At 42.8% G+C, this 12,545-nt stretch overlaps 1 protein-coding gene across 5 annotated transcripts in view; it reads left to right on the forward strand.

The window, feature by feature from the left end:
* The window catches only part of LOC135400218 (CCHC-type zinc finger nucleic acid binding protein-like), a 31,432-nt gene extending 24,168 nt beyond the window's left edge, over positions 1-7,264 (forward strand). For 4 of the 5 annotated variants that reach the window (XM_064631982.1, XM_064631985.1, XM_064631983.1 and 1 more), the window contains exon 6: positions 7,013-7,264. In XM_064631982.1, coding sequence (XP_064488052.1) covers positions 7,013-7,127 — 115 coding nt within the window. In that variant the 3' untranslated portion in view covers positions 7,128-7,264. Of the gene's footprint in view, positions 1-4,869; positions 5,054-7,012 lie in introns of those variants that run through there. The other variant, XM_064631987.1, reaches the window with a different exon arrangement.
* Positions 7,265-12,545: the final 5,281 nt, after the last annotated feature.

Genomic DNA, 12,545 nt, shown 5'->3' on the forward strand with positions numbered 1-12,545 from the left:
GTTGCCAAACTGAAAGAGTTCAAGGACGAAGGGCTTTCGAAGGACAATGTACGCACGTGTCTTCCCTCCTTGCATCGTAAACAACGATCAGCATCAATATGGCGTCGGCGACCGGCTGACAACGGGACAACAATAGAGCACGGCGAGGGAGGTAGCTTAGCCGTGACGTCGCATGACGCGCTTCAAGTTAGGCTCCTCCTAATGGCCAAACTCTCCATATAAACGGCTCTGTGTCTACACGGCCCTGAGATGGACGCGCCCCTGTTACGCATTGTTCGTGCATTGGCAGGGCGGTGCTGATCCATAGACACTTTCGTCAAAACCGGCGTATGAAGAAAATACCAGGGCAAAATAGTCATCAGATAAGCCGCAGAGCGCCCGTGAGACAAAAAAATCGCGCATAAGCCACGGCTAATACACGTGAAATTACGGTACTATTTTAGCTTGGTGAAATTGTAACTAGCTGAAAAGCCTTACTATGTAATTTGTGATGCACTTCGCTTGCAATTTGGGGTTCCGCATCATTTTAAGTCTCTAAGCATTTTCACGACGTTGCAAGTCGGTAGTCTCTGATCCATTCACAAGAGACACGGTTATTGTGGACGCACAATCAGAGTCTGCAGCAATGTGTTTTCTGTGTGTTTAGGAGCATGTTCAAAGACTAGTTGGGGATGCACTTTCGAAATAACTGTATTGAGTGGGACGTCGCATGTGGGGGCGTGGAAGTCTAATTGGTCTAATCGGCAAAAGAATTTCTTTTTTATTTAGTTGTGTATTGTCACTCACAGTATTCAATTTTTGTTGTTGTTGTTGTTGTTATTGTTGTCTGTGTTTGCGCCTACCTTTGAATCTAGTAGGATGGCAGAGCATTACAGTGGTATGGAGTTACTGTCGCAACAGATTTGTCTTCTGATGTGGGTGTCCATGGGTACTTTTCCCAGACCTGAATTCACTGTACAGGGTGTGTGCAGAAAAACATGACCCGCATTTCTACATGTAACTCGTTGTCTACTTAGCCGAGGAACTTCCGGTGGCGCACGACGGCGTATTTATGCGTGCGAAAGCTACAAAAAAATCCTGGAAGCCATACTCAGTGTAAAAAAATAAACAGAGCGCGAAAACATGGGCTTCCATGCATTAGAATAGGGCGGTAATGACAGTGCATTGTAGTGCATTTCCGTCTCATGAGAGTTATGTGCAGGCACCGCTAGGGGTACTGCCGATGAGCATCCATGTGGGACATCGTTTCGATTTATGCACCGATAGCTCCCCTAGCGGTACTTGAACACAACTCTCCTACGTGCACCATGTTACCCTTTCACATACACCCTGTTGTCCACCATGTTGCCCTATTCTGATGCATGGAAGCAGACGTTTTCGTTGTTCCGTTTATTTTTTAAGCTGGATATGGCTTCCACAATTTTTCTACAGATTTCGCACGCATAAATGCGCCATCGTGCGCCACCGGAAGTTCGTTAGTTAGGTAGGCAACAAGCTATCTGCCTAAATGCGGGTCATGTTTTTCTGCACACACCCTGTATAACAAGAGACCAGGCATGCGTTGGCCATATGGTCAGCTAGGAGATCTCGTAAAAATTTCCCTGTCTCCTCCTTATTGTTGATTGGTTCCTACCTCATGACTTATTTTTACTTTATTTTTACATGAGAGCTCTGGAAAACGTTCCTTTCAGTTGTCTCAATACACAGTTGCTGACAAGTTTTTGAGGAGCTTCAAGGAGCTGCAAAATTGGTCAGAATTATTCAGTGTCCTTAAGCAAAAACTTTCATTCTTTCCAGAGCCTTTATTCAAATTCGAAGCTGTTAATATGTGCCTGCCCTGCGGGAAAAAATGCAAAAAGCGTTGGTGGCATACTGTAAAAATTGTAGACTTCGCGTGGAACATAATTTCGCGTTTTGGTGGAGGCCATAGTTGAGAAACAATTCGTGGGAACTTAGCAGAAAATGTGGGCTTATGTCTCTCGGTGACGTCAGTGTACCTATTTTGCAGGTACCTAATATTGAGAATTTTTGGCACTCGCGAAAAACGAAAAAAAATAATTCCACACTAAAAAAAACTTCAGTAGTTACACGGATTGACAATGCATATTTTGAAAATGGTATTTTGAATTCATTACACATTTGAAGCGAAGCAGCTTAGCACGAGTGTGTAAGATACTCCTACAGGCTTCTATGCATGCTCTGCATCAGCACAACCGCTGCTGAGGCTGCCCAAAATATTGGTATTGCTCTTGATGAAAGACACATGGAGAGCATTGAATCGGGTACAATTGACCCGAAAAAGTGCAAAAGAAAAAGTGCTGTTCTTCAAAAGAGTCATCCAAAATATTGGTAATTAAATAATAAATATAGTGCATTGGTTCTGTGAAGAGTTGGGATAGTATTGCCAAAAACGTTTTGGAGCTTGGAAAGTCGGTCAACAACTGTACTCCCTCATAACTAGGGTTCCGCATTTTCGGTTTTTATTTTTGGGCGGATTTGGTGTATGTTTTTCAATGTTTATTGATTTTCACGAAATCAACGTTTTTCCTGGCGTGTTCATGGTCTACCCGACAGCTATCGGCAAATAGAAATCTCAATATAATTTCTGCATGACGCTTATTCAACATGGCGTCGTTCGCTGTGGTGGCGTTTTATGGCTAACGAAAAAACTGAACATACATTTTTACAACCATTGTATTTTGGTATGGTTTTCTCATCTGCATCAACAACTTGCTGGGCATGTGCAGCAATTTATCTTTGTCATGCCCTGGAATGTCCCTTGTATTAGGTGTTTTTCGATTAAAACTGAATGAGGGAAAATTTACCCAGCATATGTTTTTCGGTGTTTTTCGATTAAAACTGAAAATGCGGAACCCTACTCATAACATTGTATAATGGCTCAGCTGATGAGCCAGCTAACCTTATTGCCTCATCAATAATTTTTCATGCCAAAGTGAAAAAAGGGAAACCTCGGAACATTTAGAAAAATAAACACGTTAAAGAAAAGTTTATAATCGAGTTCTCACACATTGCAGTGACCCTCCGAAAGGATAGTGAAATTTTGCCTCACACCATGGCTGTATATATGGTCAACCCTCGATTTAGGAACACCCTCGGTTCCCCGAAAAATCGTTCATAAATCGAAAATCCCGTTCAGTGCGTACTATCGAGCAAATGGAACAGTATTTCCGAGATGGGATTGTGTTTATAATGCAATATATTGTTTAATTTTGCTTTGGACCATGCCTTCCGCCGTGTCAATCTTGCAAAGAAGAGATGTCAGCACATTCGCACTCGACTGGTCTCGGATTTCCTCTGGGATTATTAACCTACGTTTATTAATCTCCGGGTGACAGCGGACACCTTATTCATCAATTGAGGCCGGGAACACTTCTGCAAAAACCGTTTGTTGTTCGGATTTCGAGGGGTTAAGAATCGGGGGTGCAATACCTGGAAAACGTTTTGTCTGTTCAGGCGCCGTTCATAAGGCCACGAATAATCCCTTCGAAGGTTTCTGTTGCCCTCGGAACGATCCGTTCATAAATTGACGGCAAAAACGCTGGGAACTCCTAGTTGGTTCCCAGAAATTCCATTCATTATTCGAATATCGAGGTTCATAAAACGAGGGGAAAATGCATGTAAAAAGTTTTGTTCCTCGTACTAGTGTTCATAAAACGAGGGAATTCATAAATCGAAGGTTCATAAATCGAGGGTTGACTGTATATAAAAGTTGCATTGATTTTAACCCGAATTTCAAATTTTGCAGCAATAAAATTCTGCATTACAAACACCGAAACTCACCTGGTGTGACATCATCTCTGCAAGGCGTGGGAGGTCACATGTTTGTATTAAGTGTTTACTTATACTGTTGACCCATGGGTCAGGACAGGGGCAGACACGGATACAGTACAATAGACAATGGTACAATAGACAAGCGACATAGTTCACCATAGAAAACAGTATACAGTAATGGCCTGCATGCATTTGTACTGGATGTTACACGGGAATGTAATTCTTGACATTGAAAGAAACTTTTTAGATTACCTGTGAAGCTTATTCTATGGTGCGGGGAACAAATGAATATTTCAACGTGTTATTATGTGGTTGAAACAGTCTGACTGTCTTGCTATGATTCAGATGGGATTACTGAGAATTCGGCTCAGGTGTGTAGTTGCTAGTGTCAAGACAAAATTGATTATGATAAAGTTGATAAAGTTTCATCTTATGGGAAGCCACTGGGAAGGGGACCAGTCACTGATTAGTTTCTTTTATAGCTGGAGTAAATGAAACAAACACGATGAAGGAACACTTATGAGAGGTAAAAGAGGAATGGCCATGGCCCTCACTTCAGAGATTGACGCCGAAGTTTGTTGAAGGGTTGGTATGTCGCAGACACCAACATGTGGGAAAAATAATTTTATTTTTTCCTCAATACTCTGGCATCCAATACAATCTGTGAGTGATGTAACGAAACACACGTATGTCAAAGTGTCACGACCCCTTGGGTGCATTAATCTGTAGCTTCTAATCTGTTGCATTAATCTGTAGCTAGAGTGCATTAACCTGTAGCTACAAGGTAACAGGTGTGCAAACCTAGTAGACACGAGCACATGGCCTGGCTTTCATGTGCAGTGCACTTGCCAGAGTGACCATAAGGAGGTAAGTGTGGTTGCATAGGAGCAAAAGGAAACCACCACAAAATTGTGGAAATTGTTGCTGAGGCGGCTGCCACCAAAAATTACACGTTGATTGGGGGTCATTAAATGGCGGAGGATTTGCAATGAGTTGCTCTCCGGGCCTCTAAATGTCACCACGATAGCAATGTGCAGGGACTCTAATAAAACATGTCAGTGATGTCACTATACGTAGGTAACTGTCGTTCTGGGATGCCGAGGGGGCCACGAAGCGAAACGTGCGGATGATGACACGACAAGAGCAAGTAGTTAAGGCAACCATCGATACACCGGCTTCACAGATGGTCCCGACAGCAGAGTATTGGTGGAAAAGTTGTGAATTTGACAGTGACAAAATAAAGTGTTGTTGTTGCGGATGAATAAGCAACCGTTGCAATATTTAGGTCACTGGGGAAGGGAGGATATGTTGCTATACAGTTACATTCACAGATACCAACAATAGCCATCTGATATGAAATGAAATGCATTCCAATCCGAAAAGTGTCTGTCTCTGTCATTCACATCACTTAATGAACTGAATGACGTAAGTGGAAGCAGCGTGGGCTTGTTTCTGTTTTGAGAAAGTTTTGGGTTAAAACCCCCAGGAACCGAACTCACCAAAGCTCAGACGCAGGATCTTACGTGTGCTCCAATGAACACTAAACACTTCGCATTTCATTTTACCTCTCACCACCTTGTGTGTCCAGTTTGCGCATCTTATTTTCTCCCTGATAAATCTGCTCTTTCACACGATGTCACTTTATTTTACCGTGTTTTGCGGCTTCAGACATAAAGCTGAGAGAGACAAATCCTTCAGACACTGGAACTTCTACTAAAGTCATGGCTAATTGTGCTGAAACCAACAGTAGTTACTATGGGAGACCATTCCATTTTGTGATAGCAAGTGTGAACAAAAAGATAAGAAGTTACGGTGTCTGTAAGTTCACATTTGCAGATTGAACCAGTGCCTGTTTGAACTGCCTACATAACAGTTGCCCTTTGAGCTCGCATTTAAATGCTTGTTTCTCGGGCATGTAGTTCACGTACATGTGTGGCCAGTTTCTGGTGATCTGCGAACTTAGAAAGCAAGATTGATCTCATTGTGTAGATGAAGGAACGAATAACCTAGAGACACGGGACACGAAGACAAGCACAAGAGTTCCCAGACACAGTAATGATTTAATAACACCAAGCCTCCTAAATACCTAACAACTCCCGGAGGGGAGGGAGAGGGATAAAGGATGGCCTATTTACACTGTTCCCGCGTTGCGCCAACGCGGGAACAGTGTAAGTAGGCCATCCTTTATCCCTCTCCCTCCCCTCCGGGAGTTGTTAGGTATTAAGGAGGCTTGTGTGTTATTAAATCATTACTGAGTCTGAGAACTCTTGTGCTTGTCCTCGTGTCCCATGTCTCTCGGTTATTCGTTCCTTCATCATCATTAGAGCCTGAAGTTTTCGGGAAATATTTTTTCCTACATTCGGGGGGTAAAAATCGGGTAAATAAACATGTGCACTAAATTCATGCAAATTCAGGTGAAAAAACTTCCAGTACATTAAATTTGGGGAGAAATCGGGCTAAGTTATTCAAACTAACTGTAGCGGTTTGGTACAAATGGTGATGTAACTGAATTTTTCTGCCAAACAAGTAAGTTAGTGCATTCCTACACACATCCCAGTGAGGGGAATTTGCCGGGTAAAAATCGGGTTTCACCGTAAAGAGGCAACCTTCAATTCGGGTCGCAAATTCGGGGAAGAATCGGGTTAAACCCCAAAACTTCAGGCTCTAATCATCATGCACCGGTTAGTCTGCGCCCTATCGCTTTTATCTCTGTGTAGAAATTGGCAGCCCGAGTTCAGTAAATTGCACAAGCGCAGAAAGTTGGGCTAGTTGGTGAGACAGCATACTGCAGATGTTGGGACGCGGAAGACAGGGACTGAAGGAAGCACACAAACACAAGCGTCACTCGCAACTAATATGTATTGCAGGCAAAAGAATGCTTTTAAAACACAACCGTGCCGTGCCGTGCGTCTATCAGCACGGTTTGAGGCTTATAACCCGGCACGTGTCGCCTACCGGTTGTGTTTTAAAAGCATTCTTTTGCCTGCAATACATATTAGTTGCGAGTGACGCTTGTGTTTGTGTGCTTCCTTCAGTCCCTGTCTTCCGCGTCCCAACATCTGCAGTATGCAGTAAATTGCATGCGATTTGTACCGAGACAGACCGGAAGAGGAAATGACGGCACTAAATTTTAGCCTGTTTTTGCACGGTCCTGAATGGCCAGGGTCTTCGTTGTGGAATATCTGATGACTGTTTTCATTGTATGACCTATTCTGCTCAGGTGCAACGAGCGTGGCCACATAGCACGCAACTGCCGGTCGACCCGTTCCAACAATCGCTGCTACCAGTGCGGGGAAGTGGGACACTTGGCCAGGGAATGTGAAATGAAGGCCTGAAGGAGACTCCGCAAGGGCCGCCGTTTGATGCAGAGCTTTTCATTTTTGCCACCCACATACAAAAAAAAAAAAAACATGCTTCTGCAGTAGCTCTACTTCTTCCGTGGAAAAAAAAAAAAAAAAAGTGTTGACCTCCAGCACACCTCCAACTTGTCATGTTTCGACAGAATCCTCCCGCGTCCCTAGGATAAGGGAAAAAGGGTAGAGGAGGTCCCACAAGTCAAGTGCAAAGTGGTTGTTCGTTGTTGTTGGTGAGATGTCCCTTATACGATAAGACTCGTTATCTCGCAAACACCAGGAAGCGTGACGCCAATGGTGAATAGCTGCTTCTTTTTTTCCGTAGAGAGGGTCGTTCGAGGAAGGGGTTCGGAAATGTCACGCACAGAAGACTAGCTTTCTCTCGCGTATTTGGGTCGTCGTCTTCTTTTTGTGTAACTTATCCGTTTTTCTCCCACATGCGTTGACGGAGGGTCGAGTGAAGGGCCGAGTTGAGGCGGGGCCGGAGAGCGTAAATGCGGCGCGAGCGGTCGAAGAGCATTTGCGCAGTTTTAACGCACATGTCCATCGGCCGTGAGGGGGAGGGGGGGACGCCCCCTTTGGGCCTTACTTCTGTTGCACCATTGGGGCAGAGCGGTGAGGTGTACGTGTAAATACTCTGGTTTCTTTGTTATCGCCTAAAGGTTTGGAGATAAGCAGTTGGTACATTTTCCCTACACGACATACTACTGCCAAAGCAGGAAAAAAAAGGACTCTTTGCAAGAGTTTGTTGTTGTTGTTGTTTGGACAGTAAATGGTTCCTATTTATTTTTTATTAGTGCTTCTGTACATGTGGTTATCCAGTAAAGCTTCGAAAGCGAGAAGTTGTCTGAATGACCCGCACACCAATGGCACGTTTGGAAAGCTGTTTGGCCTTTAGTTGTTCCAAGAAGTGCAATGTCGCCCATCTTGAATCACAACACGAGTTCTACGCCATTTCCAGGGTTGCTGTTACGGTCGTCCTCTGCCTTGGAATCTTTTAATGCTGCAATGTTAATGTTGTGTAGTTGAAATATATATATATATATATATATATAAAAATATATATACTATACATATAATGTGTATATATTTGTTCAAAGTTATTTACAGTTGGAATTTGGATAGGGTACATCAGGGACAAATTTGAGCGAGTGCAGCGAGTTTTCTTTGGAACTTTGCTTTCAAAAGTACGGAACCGCATTTCACAGCTTCTATGCTTTGCGCAATCCCCTTCCTCTCTTGACACACTCAACTGTCGACATTATTGCAGCAGTGTCACAGTATTCTCTCACTGCATAGGGCATGGGCATGTTTTACCTGGAGGAGGTTTGCACGTGCAAGAACATGTCTTATCAGTGTCACTTGTTTTCATTGTTTTCATGACTAGCTATGATTTGAACCTACGGCTTAATGGAGCCATGAAGCTGTGACATGATCTCTACCTGTACTCTTGAGAATTGACACAAGCCAGTTTAGGATAGTAAGCCTTTCTCTTCAACATTGGCAAGGGTGATGTGTGTCGGTAGATTGTCTATCAAAGAACACTGGGATTGTGAAAGCAGTTCAAGCACAGGTCAACATGACTGTTCCTGTTAAGAAGAGTATAAAAAGGATACCAAACATGTTTCCCACGACACGTTTCGTTGCAGCAGGAAGCATGTGGTGAGAAAATTCAACTTCACTCGCCTTAATAAAATCGTTGATTTTGCGTTTGAGCCGTGGTTCGACCGTGGTTGAACATTTTGTTGATGGGGGAAAAGCAGAAAAAGATTCTAGTCTTGTACACACGAATATTTTGCCTGAACCACAGTTGGAGCCGAGAACAGTATTTTGAACGAGAGTCTATGGTGGGTGGTGTAGGCATATATTTCCATTTTCTCAGGTGCTTTGGTGTTTTATTTTGTAAGGTTTCAGAGGAAGGTGGCAAAGGAATCTTGTATGTACAACCTGTTATGATCATGTACATAAATAGAGAAATAAAAATGTTAAAAGTTTCATCATCATCATTGTCGTTATATTCTGACTAGGTTGTTCCTGCTGGCCTATTCATTCAGCGTTAAATGAGTTTTCGACTGGGACATGCATGTGCCCAGGAACTGTCCGTCCGATGCAAAGGGAACAGCCACCATGATACCATATCGTAAACAGTTTTTGTTTGTTTGTTTTTTCCTTTTTTTCTCTTTTTTTATAGCTGTTACCATTGTACTAGGCAATGTACCTTGCAAACGGAATGGGGGAAGTCCAACACAGACTTTCACTTTCTCGCAAACAAATGTGAGGTTGACGTTGCAAATTTCAGAGTTCAATTCACAAAAATTCAATTTCTCACAACTTCATACTCATAAGTCATGGCAAAAGCGCCCTCAGGGATATACAAGGAACCCTCATTAGTATGACTCCCATTATTCTGACACGCTCGCTATGACCATTTTTCTTGGGAACCGTTTCGCCGCCGTGTAAATCCACTTCGTTAGTACGACAGTCCACTTATCCGACAGTGGCAGACATTTTTGTCACGAGTAGGGTCAAACACAGGTACTGTCTTCTCGTTATTATGACTGTCACATGACCCTCAGGGTAGCCCCATGGAGAGGTTACCGTGTAACTCCAGGAAGAGGGTGAGGTGTGACATTTGCAGGTAACTATGGTATTATTAGCAAGTACTTAGAGCTGTGCATAGTACATGTGCATGTTGCTGCATTAATGAAATATTTACCCCAAAAAAGTGATGGGGGTTAATACTACAATGTAACAAATATACAATATTCATGAGACCCACGATTCCTCATAGGGTTCCGGGTTTTCTGAGTTTTCATTTTGGAAAATTTCCGAGGGTGTGTATTGGAATTTCCAACTTTGCGGGCATTCAGAGTTTCTCGGAGGATTAAAAAGTCTGAAAAACGAACGGCGACGATTTCGGAGTACTTTGGAGCAGTCATCGCGGAGACTATGTAAGGAAAGAAGTGCAATAGTGACCGAGACCACACGATGTAGCGCACCGATGTTTTACTACTCAGAGCTATTGAAGTATACAAACAAGCGTCTTTGCACAAATTGTGAATGGTGTCCAGATCAAAGTGAGTAGCAGCTGTGACGAACACAGAACTGTTCTGTGCCAAACTAGCTCAGTGCCCGGGTCAAGTAGAGTCACTAGGGTCGAGAATGCGTAGAACAGATGGGACAAGTGTGTGTACTATCCTCCTTCTGGGCCATTCATGCGTCCAGCGACCCTGAAGGAGGCTACCACTTCTGACCCATTTTTTTTGGTTGTGGATCAGTCTGAAGTCGAAAAGTACGCGTCGAAGAAGGGGGACAAAGAAGGAAGGAAACGGGAAAAACTGTAACACCGCCACGTGAGCGTTGGAAAAAACGGAGTTTATCGGATAAATCCGATCTTTTGCAAAAGACATCGGAGGGGGTTTATCGGATTAATCCGAAAAGTCCGAAGCCTACTCATAAGTAACAGTGATGACAGATCCATGGCAACGTACAAAAGACATCGGGGGAGTTTATCGGATTAATCCGAAAAGACTGAAGCCTACTCTTAAGTAACAGTGATGACAGATCCATGGCAACGTACAAAAGACATCGTGGGAGTTTATCGGATTAATCCGAAAAGACTGAAGCCTACTCTTAAGTAACAGGGATGACAGATTCGTGGCAATGTACAAAAGACATCGGGGGAGTTTATCGGATTAATCCAAAAAGCCTACTCTTACGTAACAGTGATGACAGATCCATGGCAACGTACAAAAGACATCGGGGGTTTATCGGATTAATCCAAAAAGTCCGAAGCCTATTCATTAGTAACAGTGATGACAGATTCATGGCAACACACTTGCTAGCACTGCGTTGTTCCTGACGGTAATGGTAGTACGCCACAGTGGTTGCATATATGGAGCAGAGTACTGATGGCGCGGTGCCAGTACTATGCCAGATGGCATAGAAATCATCAGGTAAGAGTTCTATACGACATGGAGTAGCAACACTGTGCGTACCTACATTTCCTTCGAACTGTAAAGTAAATTGATCTATGGTGTACGTCTGTTTTGCAAGTACAAGGTCACGTCATCTATGAAAGGTTGCATTCATTTTATATTTTTTGTGCTACAGAAGTTTATGGTAAGGCTGAATAAGGTATCACTTCCGTTGGTATTTCATTGCAGCTGGCTAATAGCGTTTTTAAAGTCTGAGTAAGTCGGTGAAATATGAAATATTTTCCCAACCTGTGCTCTGAAGAATAAAGTTTTTAGAATAACAAGTTATGTTATTCAAGAATTATATTCAATATTTCTTATTTTCCTGCAAACAAAATCTTTTATAGAAGTAGAGCACTAAGAAATGTCACTGAATCTTCAAGGGGGTTAAATATTGGGACAGATCTCTACACCATGTTCTGTGTCCTTAGGTGAAAACATGACTGTTGTATAGCCCTATTGTTCCCTCATTCGTATTACTTGTAAATGATGTCATATGTCAAGAAAACAAAGGTGATTGAGATTGTATGAACCAGAGCATTACCTATACAGACAGGTTCATAATGAAACATTTTTTGCTGTGCTTAAGTTTGCTTGGGGGCTTGCAGTTGCATAGTAACATGAAAGGGAGGCTGTGTAAGCAGCAAGTCTAGCTCATGTAGCAGTACAAACCAGTGAGTTCCTTATTTACTTGTGTATAGTAGGGACCCCACTACTAATGGGCAAGTGAAGATATTTCTCTTTGTAACTGGCACCTCAAGAAAGGTCCCACCTAGGACAGAGACAAGAAATCTTCTCTTGGTCCATTGTTTCATGTGGTAAAGCCCTTTCATAATCACAAGTATAATATATGTGCCCTTATAATTGCCTATACAAGCCCTACAACAACATGCCTATATAAGCCCTTTCATAATCACAAAACTTGCAATAAGGCATCCACCTCACTTGTCCTCTTACAACCTCTCTCAAGGAGGAAGGGTTCCTAGAGTGCATTTAGGATGAAAGACCCTCTTGCCACATGGTATTTGTTCTAAAACTTGCCACAGCCAGAAACTAACACTGTGCCTGAGAGACGTGCATTCATGACAATGCCACGTAGTACTCACGTGCAGTCCTTAGCTACCTAGGATGATATGCAAAGAAAAAAGTGGCATAGTTGCCAAAGCAGTGAATCCACATTCATTGCTTTGGAAACTATGCCACTTTTTTCATTGTTTCTTTTTTTTTTTTTGCAGTCAGCAAGAAGCCAGAGTTTCGCAAGCTGTCTAAGTGGCATAGAATTCCACAACATGAGGCACCATAAATGCAGTTTCAAAAACTCCACATTGCAAAAAAATTGTATACACTGCAAATTGATGTGCAGTTAGTATTGTGTGTGTGCATGCTATGTCGCAGGATCAGAAAAACGATGACCTTGATGTCA

The sequence above is a fragment of the Ornithodoros turicata genome, chromosome 7 (assembly GCF_037126465.1).
Source record: "Ornithodoros turicata isolate Travis chromosome 7, ASM3712646v1, whole genome shotgun sequence".
NCBI classification, from domain to species: Eukaryota; Metazoa; Arthropoda; class Arachnida; order Ixodida; family Argasidae; genus Ornithodoros; species Ornithodoros turicata.